General features: G+C 39.7%; 2 protein-coding genes across 2 annotated transcripts in view; one reads left to right on the forward strand and one right to left on the reverse strand.

The window, feature by feature from the left end:
* The window catches only part of CTHRC1 (collagen triple helix repeat containing 1), a 6773-nt gene extending 3670 nt beyond the window's left edge, over positions 1 to 3103 (forward strand). The window contains exons 3-4 of the mRNA XM_027717598.2: positions 1238 to 1454; positions 2638 to 3103. Of these exons, the coding sequence (XP_027573399.2) occupies positions 1238 to 1454; positions 2638 to 2780 (360 nt within the window). The 3' untranslated portion in view covers positions 2781 to 3103. The remainder of the gene's footprint in view (positions 1 to 1237; positions 1455 to 2637) is intronic.
* SLC25A32 (solute carrier family 25 member 32) lies at positions 3091 to 21848 on the reverse strand. Its single transcript, XM_027717597.2, has 7 exons — positions 21669 to 21848; positions 18834 to 18984; positions 17703 to 17788; positions 15500 to 15660; positions 8727 to 8840; positions 8049 to 8194; positions 3091 to 6430 (listed from the first exon to the last, which is right to left on the reverse strand). The coding sequence occupies exons 1-7, from the start codon at positions 21838 to 21840 to the stop codon at positions 6295 to 6297; spliced, it is 966 nt and encodes a 321-aa protein (XP_027573398.1). The 5' UTR covers positions 21841 to 21848; the 3' UTR covers positions 3091 to 6294.
* Positions 21849 to 21882: the final 34 nt, after the last annotated feature.

Below are 21882 nucleotides of genomic sequence, written 5' to 3' on the forward strand. Positions count from 1 at the left end.
TGCCTCTGTGAGCTGGGCAGCACCAACCATATGGATTACCCGTTGGAACCTTTTTCTGCATGTAAGGATGAACTTCTCAAAGGTTTAGCTACTTCAGCTTCCTCTCAGCTGTGTTTCAATATGTGCCCGATTCACTTCTGCAATAGGATTTCAAAGGAATGATGTGGCTGGTGTAGGAGTACATTCAGAAGACCAGGTATTTAGTCACACTACCGAAAAAGTGCCTCCAGCTTGCCCAGAACAGGGCAAGGTTTTTACTATTTCCATCCTAAGGAAAGATGTACATCTTTAATCTGTTAATTGTACCTGTCTTTATAACTCCTGCTTCAAAATAGTTGTTCACTGAAACTCAGTTACAGGATGCTATTGCAAAGGATCAGCATTGTTCAGGAGCAGAATGTTAGCCAGACTGACCCAAACAGTCTGTCCTCCACTGCAGCCCTGGGTGTAAAACTTTCAAACACAGTGGTTCAAGCCTAGAAAAAATCCCATCTCAATCCCAGCTATGAAGCAAAGCCCAGAGAGGCTGGAGTAATTTAACTGCTATTGTTGTGGCTAGAGGGAGAATCAACTTTTTTAGCAGACTCTTCTCACTGCCTTGTACTTTCAGAACTATCCCTAGCTTTTTTTTTCCCCTCATGATATCCAGCACTTCAAAGACAGGATAACAACCATTTAAAAATCTGAAAATGTTTCTTTTTCAGTTGTGGAGTCTTTATCAGGGTTTAAGCCTCTCAGAAATCTTGTGATAATTGTTAAGGTCAGGATTTATGTTAGCAGAGATAGAAATTGTACTCTCCTCTCATGCAAGGACTTGGGGGTTGGACTAGGTCATCTTCAGAAGTCCCTTCCAACCCAATGATTCTGTGATTCTGTGATTCTGTGACTTGACTGGAGCTTTCAGACAGCTCATACCCTTGACATAAACCCCAGAAGGTAACTAGGCTACCAACTTAACAGCAGGTGTTATCTAAATAAAGTTAAGAATTTCCATAATCCGCTTCTTCATTACCATCTAGGAGGTGCTGTTTCTGATTTTCATCTTTGCATTGTACGGCATTTGCCAGGCTCCAATTTTTTTTCTTATTTATTTTTTCCCCCAGAGGGGACTAAAGAGAATAGCAAAAACATTTAGAAATAAATAGATTCCTAAATATATTTCCTAAATATAAGCATATGGAAAATAAATACATTCAAACCCAGAGGTTGCAACTGAAGCACTTTTGTCTCCTCTTAGGAATGTACATTTACCAAGATGCGCTCGAACAGCGCTCTCCGTGTGCTCTTCAGTGGGTCACTCCGGCTAAAGTGCAAAAACGCCTGTTGTCAGCGCTGGTACTTTACATTTAATGGTGCAGAGTGTGCTGGGCCACTTCCTATTGAAGCCATAATATACTTAGATCAAGGAAGCCCAGAGCTGAATTCTACTATTAATATACACCGAACTTCTTCAGGTATGTATGCAGAGACCACGTGGGCAGAGGTGAAGGAGAAGGCAGCAGCAGGTACCAGAGTGCTGCCTGCCTTAGAAAGTTAGAGAACCGAAAGAAGAGGCAGAAGAGCAGCCAGCTAACACTCGGTACTCTTACTCTGCTGCCTCAGAACTGACTATTGATAGTAACAGTATTATAATTATTTATTAAGTAGTACTTTTTTGTTGTGGTATTTTTCTCTATGCTGAGATTTAGAAATGGAAGAGATTTCTATCCAGACAGTTCTACTGATCACTGCCACAACATGAATACAGAGACATTCTGTGCTGTATTAGCCTATGGAGAAACAGCCTTACTGCCAAGTAGACAGTATCATCTGGCTTACAATACTGATATTTGCACATTATCTGTGCATAAAATGAGACTTATTCCTCCTGGAATTTCCACTCTTATTTCAGGTGGGGCACAGAAGCAAAATATCTGTGGATATTATTCAATTGCTAAGCAAAAGGCAAATTAGTGAAGTCATTCAACATTAAAGGATGTAACACTAGGAAAAGCGAATGAACAAGTCCGTGCTCTTTCTCCACTTTCCTCCCTGTACTGCATGACTGCAGGAAGTCTAATGCCTAGAGCTATCATAGGATTTTTTCATCAAGGGATAGGACCTACCTGTCTTCATGAACCCACCACCTAGTGGTGCTAGGGGGGCAAAAAAAAGGGCAACAGGAATGGAACTTTATACAGAAGCAGTAAATTAGGAGTGGCAAAGCTTGCAGAGTGGCAATCACCTTTACAGGGCTTAGCTGTGGAAGCCAAGTACAGCTGCACCCCCATCTCCCCTCCCCATCACTGTTAAAAAGATGGCTGGAAGGGTATGAAACCATATCCCAGCTCCCATTTTGTAAATTTGGACGTTTAAAGCAGCAGGTATACCTCCCATTTAGCCATCCTGTGGATTGTGATCTGCTTCAGGTACTGCAGGTACAGGTGTCAAGCAGCAGCATGGACAGAGTGCATGACTGTAACTGATGTTGCCACATCTCTACATAACAGTTTCTATTTCTAAAAATACTGTTCAGGTTTAACTAAATAGCACAAGCTTGCAATGAACTGCTGTTCTTAAGTACTTGTGTCCACCTTCAGTTGTGAAATACAAAGGGATTGTGCCTGCTGAGGTAACCTGAATTTTGTCTTTAACCAGTGGAAGGTCTGTGCGAAGGGATCAATGCCGGCTTGGTGGACATTGCCATCTGGGTTGGGACTTGCTCTGATTATCCACGGGGAGATGCTTCTACTGGATGGAATTCAGTCTCCCGAATCATCATTGAAGAACTGCCAAAATAACTTCCCCTCCCTTTTTATAATATCTCTTTCTATTTTTTTTTTTTATTTTGTATTATTTTCTTCAGAATTTACTTCAATAGACTTGGATGCAAGTACTGGACTGAAAGGCACCCAAGCCTTGCATCTGTAGCCTTTGTCTAGCCTTGTTTTGTCCATTGCAGAGGCTTTTTATAATAATCATTTTAGAATATAAATATCAAAACCAAGTTCATTAACTTTTTAAATTCCTTGTTTGATGTAATACCACCACTGTTCTAAGAATTAACCGTAACTTTTTGTATCAAATAAATAAGACCTTTTACAAAAAAAATAAAAATAATCCAGGCTATTTTATTGAACATTAATCTGCTTGAGGTATTTTACATGGTGTTATGGTACACGATTTTTTTAGAAGACTTTAAAGTTCTAAGAAAGTAAATTCAAGTCTTAGCTTTAGCCTTCAGAAAACACACATAACAACTATTTCTCCAAACCTGACTGTAGAGTAACATGATCTGCTGTTACAGTCTTGTCTCAACAAACTCCTGGTGACGTAACTGTGACCTAGATGATGTGGTAAGCGTTAAATACCTTGTTCTGAATAACGAAGTAAAAATAGACCATCTAAGCTCTCCTTTCCTCTTTTGCTTCTTGATAGACCAGATTTCAGTATAAACATCTGTGACTGGTCTCCATTTTTGGGATGAAGACATTAAATAATTTTACAGTTATAAAACTTGATTTCATTGCTCCAATAAAATAATTTTCCTGGATTTAGCCTTTCAGATCCATAGAATCACTTCGTATTAATTAAAAGCTAGATATATTAAATAGTATGGAAGATACAGAAAAAAGGCAAGTTGAAATGCCTTGGCCTTCAGAAAGGGTAGTGGTAAAGTGAAACAATGTCACAGCTGTTTACAAGTGAGTGACAACACCTATCATGCTGGCAGAGCATTAGCTGCAGTGTTTTAAGTATTTTCTTCCAAATTCTGCAAGTGATACTCAAATTTTTTAAAAATTGTACACGTTCTAAAGAGAAACAATAGTCATGTTTGTATTACAAAATCAATTTTACATTAATGAAATAAAAAACCCCAAGAAAAGCATGTACAACATGCAGAAATCTACAGTCTTCCCAAAAATTAAAAGGAAAAAAACATTAAATCTGAAATAATTATTTTATTTCAGCTATTTAGGATTAAATTCAAGCTTCTTTTCTGAAAAAGCTGTAAGATATTCTCCAGGCATCTCTCAGATTGGTAGCTCTTGCCTGGATCTTTTGTTGGGGATGCCAGAGGAGCACACCTGCAGCAAGGGGAGCACTGGGCTTTCCCAACTGCAAGTTTACGTGTGGGATTTGCTGCAAGCCAGCAAGTTACAGAGCCGGTATTCTGCCTCTGAAGGGCTGTACTGTTTTCATTGGATTGGACGATGGGTTTTAAGGTACCTGAACACAAACAAGGTACTATGAGCTGAGCTATGGAGTGAATTTACAGAAAGTCAGTTAACATACAGTAACTGATTGTGCACATGCTTGCAGCCTGTGTTTGCAGGCATGAGTAAGCTGTTTTGGGCCTAGAGCACACTGATCCAGGGTAGTACGTGCATAGGTTTTATTCTTTTCTTTACGATTTTTCTTCATGTCTTTACGATATTTTTTGGACCCTGCCTGGCAGAGTTAATTCAGCATTCCATTAAATTCATTCTGTGTACCAGAAAACACACAAACCCAAGTAAACACCCTCCAAAGGCAGAAGTTAGTAGCTGTTATGGATTTACACAGTAATTTGCATGGTAAACTTCCAGTAAATTTATATTTAGCTAAATACACATGGAACCTTCAGTAATGAAAACCAAATCCAGCCATAATGACCCCAGATGAGATTATCAACTGTATCAGTAGAGAGGACGGGAATGTGGAAGAGAAAGTGGAAATTATTAATAAAGTTAGTTACACAAAAAATGTGGTATGTGGCAATAGTATCAACAGAAACAAGCAAGTGGATTGCTGAATTTAGATTTAAAATACTCAGTAGTTTCTGTAGTTTTCCAGATTTTAACTTAAAAATGAAACCAATTCCCTAATCTGTTAAATTTTTATTAAAAACCTTTCTTTCTGCTTTAAATTAGTCTGGTAAACAGGAAACTTCTTTAAGAGACTATGAAGGATTATTCCGCTTGTTATGTAACTGATTAATTTCCCCCTACCTGTTGAATAATCTTTGCTAATTTATTTCATAGTTAAGTGATACTTTCTAGATATTTCTTAATATCTTCTTACTAACAGCAGAAGGCAGATAATATGGTCAATAATGTATTTTCTTAAAGAACTACAAAAACCCCAAACCAGCAAACCTAGACTTCCAAAAAGTACATATCCTTGACAGCAATTACTGGCAAGCAACCAACCATCATTATTATACAAATTTAATGAGAGGTACTGTAATTTAACTTATGACTAAATTAGCAATCAATATATTCTTAACAGTCCTTTCCTTAAGCTAATCAGAAGGCATTAAAGGATCATTCTGTTTTTTTAAAAGAAAGTCCCGTGCACCAGATTTTTTTAGACTAGTTACAGACTTTTTTTCCAGATAATATTACTGGAAATAAGCATGGTCATATTTGTTATTTACAGTGATTTGAACGCTGCATCACTATGGATTACTAGAAAAAAATCCTCATTTTTAAAATGTAAGCCCACTTTCAAATATATATTTGCTTAGTAATATTTGGTCAGATGTATCAGTAATGGAGACAGACTCTGGTACAGAGAGACAGAGATGCAGAGAGAAGGGAAGAGAGAGAAAATGAATTAAGTAAGTGGTGAGCAATATACACAAGATACATTTTGGTCTGGTGCTAAAACCAAGTCAAAACCCACAACGCAAGTCTGTCCTGGTATGAGACAAGAACTGGGTTGCATCAGATTGGCAATTATTCAAACTCAAGAATGGACAGCTGTCTTAAAAAACAATATTGGTTTCCAAACTGCACCCCACTGAGGCAGAATTTTTGTGTTGGATGAGTAACAGAATCTGGAGCATTCCATATCCTAAAATCTGACAAATAACACAGAGGTGGATTCAGAAGACATTGCTCGTTCTTTCATGAGACTCAGATTTTAAAAAGTTTTGACAGGCACCAGAGTTGCTTTTACATGAAGTTTTCCACTTATGCAGGAGTAGAATCTGACCAACTGTTATCTCGAGACTTGTTGAAAGAGCTTAGTGGGTTATTCCAGGCAGGCCAGGATGAACTGAGTTGCTGCACAGCTGCCTTCACCCAGTCACAGTGCTATTTTTTCACAGTTGCAGACATCTGTTTCAAGCAGACACAGCTGATAGAGAGGAAAGCAGCAACACAGGAACGTTCAACAGGAGAGATGCTGGCAGGGTTTTACTGTCTCTATATTCTTTCCTCAAAATACTAGATCAATTCAGTGTCAAAAAAGACTGCTGAACTAAGTTTTTCCCAGATCATAAATATAAAAAATAATGGATAGATTCCTTATGAACACAAGTTTGTACTTTTAATTATTTTCTTTTCTAAAACCAAGTAAAAAGCCAGACACATTTTCATAAACTACAAAGGTAATACAGCAGGCAGGAGTCACTCTGATCACATTGGGGATAATTCCTTTGTAAAATCCATGAATTCCTTCTTTCCTTTAAAGACAAAGAAAAACATTTGGTTTTAATTAATGTCTTTTAAGAGAAACCAGACATAAAACAAAGCCTGGCATTTTTCTTCTTGAACTCCCACTGAGAGAGGTACTTCAGGTTAGAAATAACAATTTCAGACAGTGTTGTAAGTTTATAAAATATTAACCCATCTTTTTTTTTTTCTGAACATATTCTAGAGATCAGCTGTCTAGCCTAGGACTTGGGTGGTGTTTTGTGGGGGTTCTTTTGTATTATCTAAGTAGAGGGTAATTGACTATCTTTCTTCATGCCACAAGAACTGGTTAAAATAAGTTAAAATTTCTGCAGCCTGTTCCAAAACCCACTCACCTATTTAATCTCACTGAAACCAGCAGGGCTGAAAGGCTTGGTGGTTTTAGGTCATGTAAGAACAAGTGAGCTCAGAGTCAACACAACTAAGGAAAGACAGCATTTATTTTTTGAAAATTTAAGCACCTCCTCCAGAATTTTGATTCTCCTGGCAAATAAATGAGAATCTAACTTGTCCCAATTTGAATCAGTGTTCATGTTAGGGCTGTTAGGAAGTTTCGAAGACATTTAATAATATTTTCAGGCTTCACAGAGGCCTAGGACACATGGGATGATGAGCACATTTAAGACAGATCCTGGAAAGTGCTTGGGTGTGGTTTACACTACCCTTCCTAGGGCTGTAGGTTGCATTTGTTTCATCATGAGTACAGTAGTGGCCCCAGAATGGCTGTATTACACTTCATCAGAACTAATAAGCCTTCCTACAGACTGCAGCACTGCAGGGCACAGTGCTGAGACATCAGAGCTATTTTTGCTCTGAGCTGCCTTCAGTCGAAATGGTCGTATTGCCTCTGAGTCAGTGGTGCTCCTGAACAACACAGCCTCAGTCACTCGTTCAGCTGGCACCTCTTCATACCCCAGGACTTCATTCACATCTGTCCTGCAATATGCTGCGACCCAGAAGCATTGTCCAAAGCAAGATGGATATTGGTTGCACACTGTAAGGTGGCCAACCTTAGTAACTACAGAAGTCTGTGTGAAAACTCTCACAGGCACTGTGGAGCTGATGGAAGGTTTGTGAGAAGATATGAATAGGTGTGAGGTCACAGTTCTCTAAAGGTCTTACAGGAAGCTGGGGCAAACTACAAATGCAGTCAGCCCCCAGGGTAACTCAGGGACATCAGTATAAACAGCTCTGGCTAGCTCACTTCACCTTGCCAGGAATTTGGATTAGCCACAACTCCCATCCGCACAACGCTCCTGTCCTACGTGATAAGCTAAAGCAGTTCAAGTGAGACTTCATTGTTTAAGAGCCCCAAATCAGCCAAGTCAATGTTATTTTTTAACCTGTAAGTGAAATTTGCTTGGGAAGAGAGAAGGGAGACGGGGTAAACAGAAATGTGCAGGCTGGCATACACCCCCTCCTATCTCCTCCTTTGTCCTCAGCTTATAGCTATTAGAGACATATTGCACAAGATAACTTCGTACAGATAACAGTTTGTGTGCTCTGAACTGCCCCAGTTTCACAAGTCACCACAGAAGCCAGTAAAGAAAGTTTTGATTCTGTAAGACTCACTTTCCATGATATAAGCTTTTAATTCTGCATGCCTACCTCCATGTCCTGCGGATCACATCAAACACACCAGAATACGTGTTATGCTGATCTTGAAGACGAGCTCGCACAACTTGATAGGGGTATGTTGCTGACACAGCAAATATTTTGGATACAGCTGCCATCATTATGTATTCCACAGTGTTCTAGAAGCAACAAAAATTACTGGGTTTGCCTTAAGTATGGTTTAAACTAGCCCATTTCCCCAAATCTTGTTTGATTTTTAGAAGTTGAACTAAACAATACTCTAGATTTTTCCCCTTATAATACACATATTAAAAAATGGCAATGTTTACTATATGCAGTGCTACAAGTAATTGATTGTAAAATGTGTTGTGCCCTCTCATTCCTATCAAAGGAAACACTTCTTTGCCCAACTTGCACCTGACCAGTTTCGAGGGTTTAATACCACCATCTGTGGTTCCACAAAATAAGACAAAAAACATTCCTCCCTCTAAAATTCTCAAAACATTGCCAAAATAAGAAGTTGATTTCCAAAAGTAGTGCTAACCAGTTGCTTGTTACTGAAAAGTAAAAAGTATTATTTCATTCTATATATTCTACATTCCAGTTATGTATCAATAATTTGCACATTTGGCTGCTCTATAACCTAGACAAATGGAATAAATTTCTATTTATTCACATGCCGCAACACATTTTTATTCTCAAGCATCATACCAATTTTGTATCTGATACTCTGTTTCTATACTTGTTGTATCTCTCTTTCAAATCCTCATATGCCATGAACTGAAGTGCTCCATGTGAAGTTCCAAATAGACCAGGCACAAATCCCTAAAAAAGGAATAAAACAAGGTTAAAGGGTAAGGCACAAAAGCTGTACAACTTGACAGAGCACAGCTTAACACGCATCACATGTCCTCCCTTAATTTACAGACCGTGCCTGCATAACTGTTGCTGTGCAGTATGATCAGAGCCGACTTTGGGTTGGTATTCCTAATGGCAGGCATCACACAAACACATAAAAATGTTACTTTTCTCCAAATGACATACAGGCTAAAGACACCCACTGAGTCACCAAGATAAAACAAGTGGTCCAGGGACTCCACCTCACAGAGCACAAGCAGGTAACACGGATAAGGATTGCCAGAACACAAATCAAGCTGCAGTCTTGCAAACGTGCCGCTCAGTGCCTGCCCCTTTTCCAGAAACTGGCACAAAGGGGTTTAATTCCCAGCTGAGACTGGCAAGGCAATGAGAGATGCTGGCATTTCAGTGAGAAGGGCCACCGGGAGTAGAGGTACAAAAGAATTACTGTGATGAAGCCCTGGAAATAGATACGTATGTGTTTGCATGTATGTGTCTCTATATAAATATCTATCTATGATATATATACATTTCTACATTAAAAATGTGTGGGTCTATATAGAATCATAGAATCATTTAGTTTGGAAAAAACCTTTAAGATTATCAAGTCCAAGCACAATCCTAACACTGCCATGTCCACCACTCACCCACGTCCCTGTGGGAGAAGAAAGAGGGTGAGCCACTCCAGCACTGTCTTTCTTACACACACAGACACACACACAGGAAAGCTGAAGGGCACAGATGAAAAGCTAACTTATACAAGGACTTATGGGTGATTTACATTAAAGAATTAAATCTAAGATTCAGATCAGTTTGAGTGCATTCCTCACCCTGCTATGAACACATTTCAAGGAAGCCCAGCAGAAGTGCCCAAAGATGTGACAAAGCAGTCTGGGAAATGTTCCCCATTTGTAAGAGGCAGTATTGGATAGTAAGAGTGTAATACGGAAATATACATCAACCTTTTGTTTCAAAAAAAGTTGAAATGAAGGGGGAAAACAGGTATTTTCTGAAGTGTCTCCAGAAGAAAGAAAAGACAGGAGTTCCCTCAGGAACAGGACTACCTCCATTAAAATAAGCTGCCAGCTGCACGGGTTCTGAAAAGCACTAATTCTCTTTTTGAAGTGTTGGTCACTTACACTGAAAAAATACAAATAAACAGGGGATTAATCATCTTTGCCAGAAATGACTTAAGGGAGCCAAAAACTTCCTGAAAACTGTTACAAAGAGACAATTATAATGGAGTTAGTGATGCAAATGTGGGTAAAAGGACTCAAAGAACCAAAGTTTCCAAAAAAAATATACTGATATTGAACAGTTTTATCTGATTTTCTATGATTCATTCAGGTAAGAAAAAGAAATTAAAAAAAATGTGTCCAGACTCAAAACATTGTGTTAGACTAAATGGGAAGTCCAGAATGTTGAATTAAGACAATATACTATTAAAAGCCTGAAGAAGAAGAAAAAGAGAAGGGAACCTGGTAGGAGTCCACTGAAATAGTGTTAACAAGACAAAATGATAAACTTCTAAACTGCAGAAAAAATCCAAAACAACTAAAACTACAGCAGGCATAAAAACTGCACAGAGCTTCCATCACTTCAGAGATCAGCTCTCTGCACACTATAGATTTTTTAAGTCTTTGATATTACAGCCATTCAGGAGGTGATTTTTTAGAATTTCTTTGACAATTGAGGATAAATTTCTTCTCAGAGCAGAAAATAATGGTCATGAACTCATCAGCAGTGACCGTGAACTGATGAAACGCATTAAGGGCTTGTGAAAGTCCCTGAAAAACCACTTCCCCAAACATGGTAACAAGTGGAATTAAACTCTGTTTCTGTATTTTGTCAACTGTGAGCATAACCATACGATTTTGTGAAGCTTGAAGCCAAAGGGCCGCAACAGAGGGAAATGGACAACTGTGGTTTTCACAAAACCTGACCAGAAATGAAAATAAACCAGTATTATAAAAACAGAAGGAGAAGAGAAAAAACAAAATTATAAAAAGCATCAAAGAAAAAATTATCTGGGTCAGGAGAACAAGGAACAGTATGAAATTAATGGATAGTGACAGCAGGGAAAATCTTTGTAAATATTTATCTGTGATGAGACAATAAAACTGTTAAAAGACAGTGGAAGTAATTCCTCTCCACTTGGAAAAAATTAGAATGATGTATTTATATCATAGGAGAATGAGATAATACTTTCCCCACCAACAAAGGAAGAATGTTAAACAATGTTTAAGAGTGCTAAACTCTAAAATTTAAGCCAGCAGATTTGGATAACTTGCTCCCAGGAGTCCTAAAGCATCTATTGATGATAAATGAGTCTCGGCACACTCTAAGTCTTGTGCTGACGAGGAAAGCTTCCAAAGACTGAGGAACTTTTAATGTTGGGCCAATATTAAAAAATGCAAGAAGGGAGAGAGATAACTGTCAGCCAATGTGTCTCAGTAATAAGAGCTGACCTGGGCTTCTATTGATCATACATAACAATGTGTTCTTATGGAAGAATGTTTGAAAGCAAAACTATTTCTTCATGGTACTGAAATATCTTGGCTGAGGAAGTTTTTGAAACATATTCCTATTCTATTTTCTTATTCTCAGAATAATTTAATACAAAATTCTTTCTTGCCACAAAATGTGATAGAATTGGGTATTTACTTTTCATCTATGTGAAGATCAGTTTTAAAATAATCTCACTTCATGTACTCCTTTGTATTTTTTACTTTAATATTCAAAACTATATCCTTAAAAGATTTTTGCCATGCGGGCTTGACAAGATCAATGGTTTCTCAAAGAAATCCTGTTTGAATTCTCTTTCGGGGGATTACAACAACAGACAGAATTAAATATATAATTAGAAATTAAAACGGTAAAGTATATAATCCTGAACAGCAGACAGTGGGAATAAGAAAAGTATTTTAAAGCTGGCTTAAAGAGTTGTAAGTGCTGAAGATCCAGGACAAGAAGTTGTCCCATTGGTTAGTATTTCAAAGGTCATCCATCCCAGTGAAAAGAAACATAGGCAAATATATAAAGTGGAAGGCCTATGTTACTTAGTAAAGTAGGGAACAAGGTTCATTTGGTGATGTGGTACTCACATCACTGCCTGAAGTGTTTGAGAGCACTTAAGCCAAAGAAGCCTCTGCTGTAAAGCCATACGAGGAGGGGCTGAGGTCACTTGGCCTGTTCATCCTGCGGAAGAGGAGACTGAGGGGAGACCTCGTTGCAGTTACAACTTCCTTGGGAGGGGAGGAGGAGGGGCAGGCACTGATCTCTGCTTTGTGGTGACAGTGACAGGACCTGAGGAATGGCCTGAAGTTGTGTCAGGGGAGGTTTAGGTTGGATATTAAAAAAAGGTTCTTTCCCCCAGAGGGTGGTTGGGCACTGGAACAGGCTCTCCAGGGAAGGTGTCACAGCACTAAGCCTGAAAGAGTTCAAGGAGTGTCTGGACGATACTCTCAGGCACATGGTGTGACCCTTGGAGATGGTTCTGTGCAGGGTCAGGAGTTGGACTTCATGATGCTTGCAGGTCCCTTCCAACCTGGTATATTCTGTGATTCAGAATGCAGTAAATTCCTTTTGTAATCTGCTTAGTGTTGTCTGCCTTTGGGTTCTCAGTGTGCAAAAGACCTGCAGTATCAGAGTGCCCTGCTCTAGCAACTTGTGCAGAAAGACACTGAAGTATGCCATTATCTTGGATCTTGATTCCTTCATGGTGAAAAATGATACCATCTTTTATACGAAAGTTGCTTATGTCTCTTTGTAGAACCTGTGACTAAATTTGAAGTCAAGATGGCCAAATCTCAATGAATTTTGCTGAGTACAATTACAAAGATGTAAAAAGTCACTTAGCTTACAAGCTTCATATTTGCAAGAAGAAGAAAAATAGTTTAAGCAAAGCATAGCAAAATAAAGAGAATTAAGTGCCTTAGATGTTAAAGGACTGGAAAAAGTACTTAATCTCAGAGTATAGAATCTTGCCTACCAAAGGTGAAATGACAACACAGAATGTCCAAATATATTGCACTTGGTAACAAGTACACATTACTGATAAGATTTTTTTGTTCTGTTAATACATACTGCATTAACATTCTCAGTCTTGGTGATTCTGGATTTTACTTTAATATCCTTAAATTTTCTGCACTTTCTTTATATTTTACTGTTGTCTATTAAGCACTGCTCTATTTCCAGTTGCTGCTTCTGTATCATCGCTAAAAGAAAATGACACTTAAAATACACATACAGAAGTATCGAGGCCAGGAAGAATGTTAGTTGCATTCTTGATTGATGCTTTAGCAGTCAGTAGCTCTATAGACTATACATCTAGCAGTTTCCCAAGAGCTCAGAGATACTTTATGTTTTCCTAAAAGTGCCAATTCCTTCCATCTTACAATTATTTTACAATGTTTGGTCTCTCCTGCCTTATGCTTGAAAAGAACAACACAGCACTCATAACATGAAGATGGTTGCATGACATTCAACTTCATGCCAAAGTAATTTTTAGAGCTCAGATGTCCAACAAATCCACAGGTGTGTTCAAATTACATAACCCCAAACTGATTTTTAATTCAGCCTGGTGTGCAGCACAGCACCTCTGTCCCCAGTCACCTGGGGGATGGAGACCATAGGACAAAGCCTAATGGATAAAGCGTGTGGAAGATCACAGACTGGATGACTACTGGGATAATCAGTGAAAGAAAGACTTCTGCCTTTTCAAAACCAGGCCAAGTGCAAGAAAAACAACTTACTGAGGAATGCAGATTCAGAAGACTATAGTTCAATGAATGACCAATACCCAGAAGAACTATTAAAGACCGCTTTGATCCCTGCTAAAAAGATTGATGTATCCTGACATTACTAGCCTTGTGCCTCAAACAACGGAAAGGATTTGCTCAGACCCGTAACAGTACCTGTACGATAGAGAGCAAGATATGGAATTGCTCGTACAGAAATGCCGTTCTTTAGAAGACCAATCTCCATCAGAAAGAAACTCCTTCCAGATTTTATTTCCAACTTTTGTTGGTACTATCTAAGATCCCCTTATTTGCTATAATTTGCTAAAATTAGGATTATGAGAAAAAAGAAGACGTGTGTGTTATACAAAAACTTCAGCTGTCCAATTTCAGATAGAGCAAGAAAGAGAAAAATAAAAACGACCCCAAACACTGAAAATGGAGGAAGGCTAAAGTATGCACAAGCCAAAGAGCCACCTGAAGAAGTGCCTTTTCCCCCAGTATAGACAAGGTTCAGAGAGTCCTGACATCAAATGAAAGTTGCTCAGTGTGCATACTTATGTAGGTCACTCAGGACCTATCTAGGTCACCTTCTTCGCAGATTTAAGCAAGTAATTTGCTCTTTCAAAGGAAGTAGCTGGTTTAGTTCCTCATTTGCAGATTAACACTACAAAGAAGTGTCTAATGCCAAAGGCAACATGTTACAAGCACGAATAATCTGAAAAGAAGGGTGGAAGGACATCTTAAACCCTAAGAGATTCAAGAAATTAGAACTTATCTACATGGAACAGAGCAGACATCCAGGCAGGCAAATCAGAAATCCTGACAATTTCAATTTAGGAATAAGTAGGGTGCCTTGTTCCTGGTGTCAGAATTTGGCATTTGTTGCCATGAAGCATACTAGTCTTTCAGCATAGGAAAGATTATACTTTGAAGAACCTAGTGTTGTTTAATTATACTTTGAAGAACCTAGTGTTGTTTAATCAGGACAATTCCCAAGAGATAGTAGTCTTGTTCCGCATCCCTAGGAGTGTTAAAGGCCAGGCTGGATGGGGCTCTGAGAAACCTGATCTAGTGAAAGGTGTCCCTGCCCATCACAGGGGGGTTGAAACTAGACCATCTTTAAGGTCCCTTCCAACCCAAGCCATTCTATGATTCTATGATTCTATAGCATTACTTGCAGGAGAAGAGCCAGACTGAACTAAAATAGGTTTCTTCACAACTTCCAGGCACTGATGAATGAATCTTGATGTCATGACCTGAAGGAAGGAGGAGGCAAAAAGTCCAAATCCAGTTGCCATCTGTTTCCCTACATTAAAGGGAACAAAAACCCCAGACATATGCAGACCATATTTAGAAGTCTGCAAATTTTATGCATCTCGAGATGACAGATTACAGACGTCGATAACTAGAGGGCAAATAAGCAGTTGTGAAACCATCCATTGTGGAAGAAAAAATTATCAAGTACTTTAGTCATATGTTATCTTCCACAAGATGTCAGAAAGACAGAGATAAGGGATGAAATGGAAGAAAGTACTAGCAGCAAGATAGATTACACTATTGCTGCCCTACTTATCCACATTCTAATTATAGGAAAACTCAAAAAAAAATTCAAAGCAGTTTACTCTCTATCACCCAATAGAAGATGGCTTAGTCATAAAGCTTACACTGTATTATTCAGGATTTCCTCTGTCCTCTATCTCAACAGTGTAATAGCTTTTCTTCTGATTAAGCTTTTTTGCTGCAGTTTTCCAGCAGGGATAACTCACAGAATAAAAGTAAGTGAGCTATGACAAAAAATTACTTCTCCCCCCCTTTTTTTTTTTTGTCTCACCATGCTACTGAGTGGTGCCAGTCAGTTTTGGAATTCTTCTTAAATTTTGTTACCTTATACAAGCCACGAATGCCCTCTGTCTTGTATATCTTTATAAGAGCATCAACCATTCCTCTGTATTGCCGCTTTGATGGATCAACGCCAGCGTTGTATTGCAGCACCAGTCGTGTCTTCGTTACCCAGATTGGGTTTGTAATACAGAGAGTCATGGCTCCTGAGAACAGATGTAAGTCAGACTGATTGTTACGCCAACTCCAAAGCTTGTCCCAGTTTGTTCAGTCCAATGTAACACAGGCTTCTACGATGACAAAACTACTTATCCTACAAGAGCACTCATATTACTTAAAACAAAGTTTATACTCTCCATTGTTCCCCCTCTCTGTCTTCAAAGCTCATAATAAAAGTCCATCCTACTCCTGCTGGGGTACTTCTGCAGAGCACACGGTGCATATTCCTAGTACACCCCCTTTTTTGCCTCACCTTTCCACAGTTAGTAGCATAATCATAGTAGATAGGAAACATAAGCAATTCCTTAATGTAATCCTGATTATCAAAATTACTCTTCAGGTATACATTGCTCAAAATTTAATGGAGAAATGAGTCATGAGAAATTTGCTTAATCATACTGACAGGTTAATACAAGCAACCTGCTATAGCATTATTGGTTGTAAAAGAACCCATTACTATTTTTCACATTAAACAATATGCCTTACATTTCAACATTAAATGAATGCTTCAACATCCTAATAGAGCCTTCTCAATTGACTAGATTAAATACAACACAGAAGCATGTGCAAGAACATATGTTAGAAAAAACATATTAAAAGTCTTGCTGATAGAAGTAATTTTATTTCAGATCTTCAGTTTCCAAGAAGACTTGGACCACAGAAAAAGATTTTAAAAGACCAATGACCAATTCACCTATTCTACTAACTTAATTGGGACCAGTGTTATTTAATATTTTAATTAATGACATAGACAAAGGCATAAAGTGCACCCTCAACAAATTTGCCAATGAGACCAAGCTGAGTGGTGCAGATGACACATCTGAAGGATGGGATGCAATTAAGAGGGACCTGGAGAAACTTGAGAAGTGGGCCCATGGGAATCTCATGAGGTTTAACAAGACCAAGTGCAAGGTGCTGCACCTGGGTCAGGGCAACCCCCACTACCAATACAGGCTGGGGCATGAACAGATCAAGAGCAGCCCTGAAGGACTTGGGGGTGTTGGTGGATGAGGGGCTGGTCATGAGCCAACAATGTGCACTTGCAGCTCAGAAAGCCAAACATATCCTGGGCTGCACTAAAAGCAGTGTGGGCAGCAGGTTGAAGGAGGGGATTCTGCCCCTCTACTCTGCTCTGGTGAGATCCCCCCAGGAGTGCTGCATCCAGCTCTGGGGTCCTCAGCACAGAAAGGACACTGACCTGTTGGAGCAAGTCCGGAGGAGGGCCACCAAGATGATTAGAGGGATGGAGTACCTCTCCTATGAGGAAAGGCTGAGAGAACTGGGATTGTTCAGACTGGTGAAAAGAAGGCTTCAGTGTGACCTAATTGTGGCCTTCCCGTACATGAAGGGAGCCTACACGAAAACTGGAGAGGGACTGGTAATGTTAAGGGCCGGTAATGTTAAGGCAGGGGTGGATGGCTTCAAACTGAGAGTTTAGATTAGATATTAGGTAGAAATTAGTCACTGTGAGTGTGGTGAGGCACTGGAACAGGTTGCTTAGAGAAGCTAGGATGCCCTATCCATGATAGTGTTCAAGGCCAGGCTGGATGGGGCTTTGAGCAACCTGGTCTAGCGAAAGGTGTCCCTGTCAATGGCAGGCGGTTGGAACTAGATTACTTTCAAGGTACCTTCCAACTCAAACCATTCTATGAGTATGTGATTCAAAAGGCCTTGTCTTTTTCAGGTCCAAGTGTTAAACATTTAACAAGTTAACAAGCTGATAGCAGCAGATCTACATAGTTATATTTTGGAACCCAGTATGACACTAAATATGGAAAATGCTTATGCACAATGAAAATGAGGACAAAAGATGTTTTGACAACTCCTAATTCTGTGCAAAACTGAAGAGACCACAGCGATCCATCTTTTAATGTTAGACCTCACTATTTTATTTACAGACAATAAATGATTGCATTTGGGCTTGAACACTTACACTTGCCACCTGTAAGCTGCACTGACACAGAAAGGCAGGTAGCAACATATGGAAAGGCTAGAAGTGAACATTAACCTTCTCTGAATTTAAACTCACCAGCCTCTGCAGCTGACACTAGGTGTTCGGTTGCACTGAGACTTTCCATCTTTCCTTCCTTCTTGTAAGCTTTGATGGCATTGTAACTGGAAAACGTAAAATATAATTTGGTAAAGGTGAAAACAGATCTACATCATAAAAAAAACAACCCCAAAAGAACAAAACGCTTCTCTCAAGATCATGGTGGCACACAGCCTTTGAAAAAAAGATACCTAAACTATTTTTGTTTGGTTGATTAGTTGACCTCTGAGTACTTACATCTTTAAAATGAACTATGGTAATACATATTTAAATTGTATTATTAAACTGTCAGTATCAATGGGACTGCACCGTGAAACAGCTATCAGATCTCAAGGATTAACTTCTAAAAGAACCAATTAGATAGCTACTTGTCAGTGTTGCTCTCAATAAAAAGGAGGCTATCTTCTAGCTCATAAATACACTGAGCTTTCTTCTCCTGTTCTAGTTTGTAGCCTTGTGGATTAAGAAATTGTCAACAGGAGCTGAACCGTCAACAGGAATCTATAGCAAAGCTTAAGGACTAAAGTACAACAATAACAGGGTCTAGACAAATGACAAGTGATGTTTGCATAGCCATACCAGCTAACTATTCCCTAGTATGCTTCAATTAATAAGGTTCAGCAGTAAATCAGGTCACAGTTACAGAGTTAATAAAGTAGAATATTAAAAAATGAGCTTTATAAGCAAATCCCATCAACTGACAAAAACAATGAAAGAACTGTCACTAAAATGATTAAAAAACAGTTAAACATTTAGTTTTAGTAGAAAGTCTCATCATGTTCTCTAAGTCTTAACACATCAGTTTAAGTTTTTGTTTTTCATGAGGTTTTAAACACAGTGCAGTGGCACTTTTAGAGAATTCTTCATTAATATCACCATTCCTCAAGTATTTTTACAGCATCAAGGTGACGCACTGTACCTGACAAAGGAACAAAGTCTCTTAAATTTGAAAATAGCAAACCATAAAAAAGGGTAACAGACCTGGACTAACTAAGAGAATCACAAGTTTATAAGTCACTTAGCACATTTTTACACCCCCCCAAAGAAGAAGCAGTGTATATTTGAACATTACATTGTGCAGGATATGACACATTTTACAGTTCTACTTACAAGAAAAAGTAAAGTCCCCAGGAAGCCCCTGCTCCCACCATGTTTGGAGTTACCCCCTGATATAAGCCTCGTAGTCCTTCATGCTTCCAGACAGTGGTCATGCAGTGGAGAATCCCATTGTATTTTGGCCTCAGCTCCAATCCATCACTTACTATGAAAGAAAGAAATTAAATTGGAAAATATTTCAGCAAACATAAAGTTCAGCTGTGTCAAAGCCACCAGAGAAGTCCACAGCCTCCAAAGCAAGCTGCAAATGAATATGACCTAACTGATCAACTGCATTTTAAAAGTTTTATTTCACAAGCAAGCAAGAGTTGGGGTTTACAGCTTCTTAAGTCTAAAGAACTTTAAAAAAAAGGAGGGAAAAGGAAAATAAAAAAAAATAAAGAACTCTTTATCTCTGTGAGAAGAAATTTCCCATCAATCTGCACTGCTGTGCATTTATGGTGAGCAGCAGCTTCGACTTTTAAGTTTTTTGTGTCTTCTTTTTAGCACCCCTCCAATTTTGTATTATATTTCACATGATACAGGTGGGGCCCTTGACAACACATTTCTAAAAGGAGTCCCAAATAACAATGCTTAAATTCAATCTTCCTCTTTAAAATGTTCTAAAAGGCAATGAGTCATGTCTTCCTGATGATTCCCAAGTCAGTTTTTATCAGAATACTCAGAGTTTACTTCCATCAAGAATTCCTGTGCTCTTCTATTCTCATTGAATGCATTTGCAGGGAAACACCAGATGCATCCACTTCTCCCACCTAATAACCTAACAACTGGTGGTCCAAATATTCAGAAAATATCACTGTCAAAAATAGAAAAAACACACAAGTTTTTGTTTGACAGATTTCCTGTAGAACACGGATGTCCACACAACTTACAGTGGTAACTACTATTGCTCCTACCATAACAGCAGGGGGGTAAGCTCGTTACTGGTGATATATGTGGTACGGTGCATGGTGAGATGACAAGAGGTAACAGACACAAGCTGTAATATAAGGAATTCTGACCAAAATTTTTTATCCAGCAGAGTGGCCAAATACTTGAACAAGTTGCCTGAAGAACATCTTTGGAGCCACTAAAAAACCCATTAATCTCAAAGTTTTACAATCAATGTAGTTTTTGAGTCCCCATCAAGATTAAGTCAGGTAAACAGTTTTCTGTTCAATGACACATTAATTATTCATTTTCCTTGAATTTTGTTTACAGTCTGTACGTAGTGACAGACTTCACAAAATGCTTTTTGAGCATATTGTGACAAGGCCTCAACACCTTGACAATCATGCAAAACCAGAAAAAAATTAAAAATCTCTTTTCTCCCCCCGAATAAGCGCTGCTAAACCTTTCTCAAAGACATTTCTGATTTTTTTTTACCAGGTTTATAAACAAATTAAACAATGTGGGAAATCAGAGACATGAATGCAAGTCTGTCAGTCAACGATGCTGCCAAGAATCTTCACAACATTCATTTCTAATATCAGCTCTTGCTCCCTGGTTGAAGATAAAACATAGGAGCTGTTATTTTCAACCCAAAAAAGCATGTGAAAGTAAGTGACCTCCAAAAGCCATCTAATCCAAACCCATGCTCAAAACAGATCTAATTAGATCTGGTTACTTAGGGACATGACCAGTTGACTCCTAAATGTTTCCAAGGCTGAAGAGATTACAGCTTCTCTGGGTAACCTTTTCCATTATCTGACCACTCTCACAGTAAAATAAATAAGTGTAATTTTCCACATTCATGCTTGTGCCCGTTCCTTCTTACCCTATTAACTATTCAGCTCCAAGAAGAATCTGGTTTTACCTTCTCTGAGTCCTCCAATCAGATTGTCATAGATTGTAATTATATCTCTCCTCAGCCTTTCCTGTTTGAGGCCAAATTGATCCTGTTCTCCTATGTCATGTGCTCCAGCCCCTTTATCAGCCTGGTGGTCTCCACTGGAATCACACCAGTATTTCACTGTCTTCATTCCTTGTACTGGTGAGCCCCAAACTGGACACAGTACTTCAAATGCAGTCTTACAAGTGGAAAATAGAGAGGAAAAAAGCACCTCTGCTAGTTATGCTTTTCATAACACAGCCCAGGATGTGCCCACCTAGGATACGTAAGGAACTGTGTAAATCCAACTTCGTAAAATGTCAGTTTGGAAATGTAATGCTGTAAATTTTGTAAAGCCCCTCTGTGACAGTTCTCTGTTTGTTTCCGACATTCTAAAACACCCACGTGTCTAAGATAACAATCCAGAGATACAGCAAAATGTTTTAACCTCTCTAAAAGAGAATATAATAAATGGGGGACGTGTTTGTCACATTAACAGAAAAAGTAAGAGAAGCTGCCACGTTCCCCTGTGAAAAAAAAACCAAACTAGTTAAGAGTTTTCTGCAAAACAATACCACTACTGTTAACAACCCAGGTTATTACAAAACTACTGCTACACTCTGAGTGTTGAAAATCCTTGACGCAGAGGTGAACTTCGAACGTGGGCTTAGGACAAATCCGCCTGTTAAAAGCAGACAGCGCTCCCGTGTCCTCTGGCCCCGGTGATCACGAAAGGGAGGGAAGGGCCTGCCCAGCTCTCTGATCTGCCCGTGCTCGAGGCACACGGCACATTATACAGCCCCTGGAAACGACAGGAAGAGTGAGCTTTGGGACAGCGGGGAAGAGAACCGGAGACCGTTCCTTTCGGCTCCCGGCCAGTTTATCCCAAGCCCTGGGGCTGCCCTGCGCAGGGGCTTTGGCGGCACAGCGCGGCGCGTCCCGGGCCGGGCACGGCGAGCCGGGGCACGTGCGTGCGCCTGTAGGACGGGACGGCGGGGAGGCGGCCGGTCCGGCCTCACCTGCGAAGCGGATCTTGACGAGGTCGAGCGGGTGCAGCGCCAGGGTGGACAGGACGCCGCCGCTCATTCCCGCCGCCAGGTTCTCCAGCCGCACGTGCCGCAGCAGGGACGGCGCGCGCGGTTCCAGCGCGGGCGGCTCGCGCGCGGCGCACGCGGGACCCGAGGCGCCCATCGCCGGCGGCGCGCGGGCAGGGGGCGGGGCGGGGCTCGCGGC

This window comes from Pipra filicauda, unplaced genomic scaffold, assembly GCF_003945595.2.
Source record: "Pipra filicauda isolate LSUMZ 115617 unplaced genomic scaffold, ASM394559v2 scaffold57_size4234018_pilon, whole genome shotgun sequence".
NCBI lineage: Eukaryota > Metazoa > Chordata > Aves > Passeriformes > Pipridae > Pipra > Pipra filicauda.

Excerpts from the sequence above, each read along its gene's own strand:
- SLC25A32 (XM_027717597.2), bottom strand. The coding sequence starts at position 21,840 with ATGGGCGCCTCGGGTCCCGCGTGCGCCGCGCGCGAGCCGCCCGCGCTG. Across the intron at positions 18,985-21,668 it reads CGTCAAGATCCGCTTCGCAG|TAAGTGATGGATTGGAGCTG; the intron begins GTGAGGCCGGAC and ends TTTCTTTCATAG. Across the intron at positions 15,661-17,702 it reads AGTGTCAGCTGCAGAGGCTG|GAGCCATGACTCTCTGTATT; the intron begins GTGAGTTTAAAT and ends ATCTGTTCTCAG.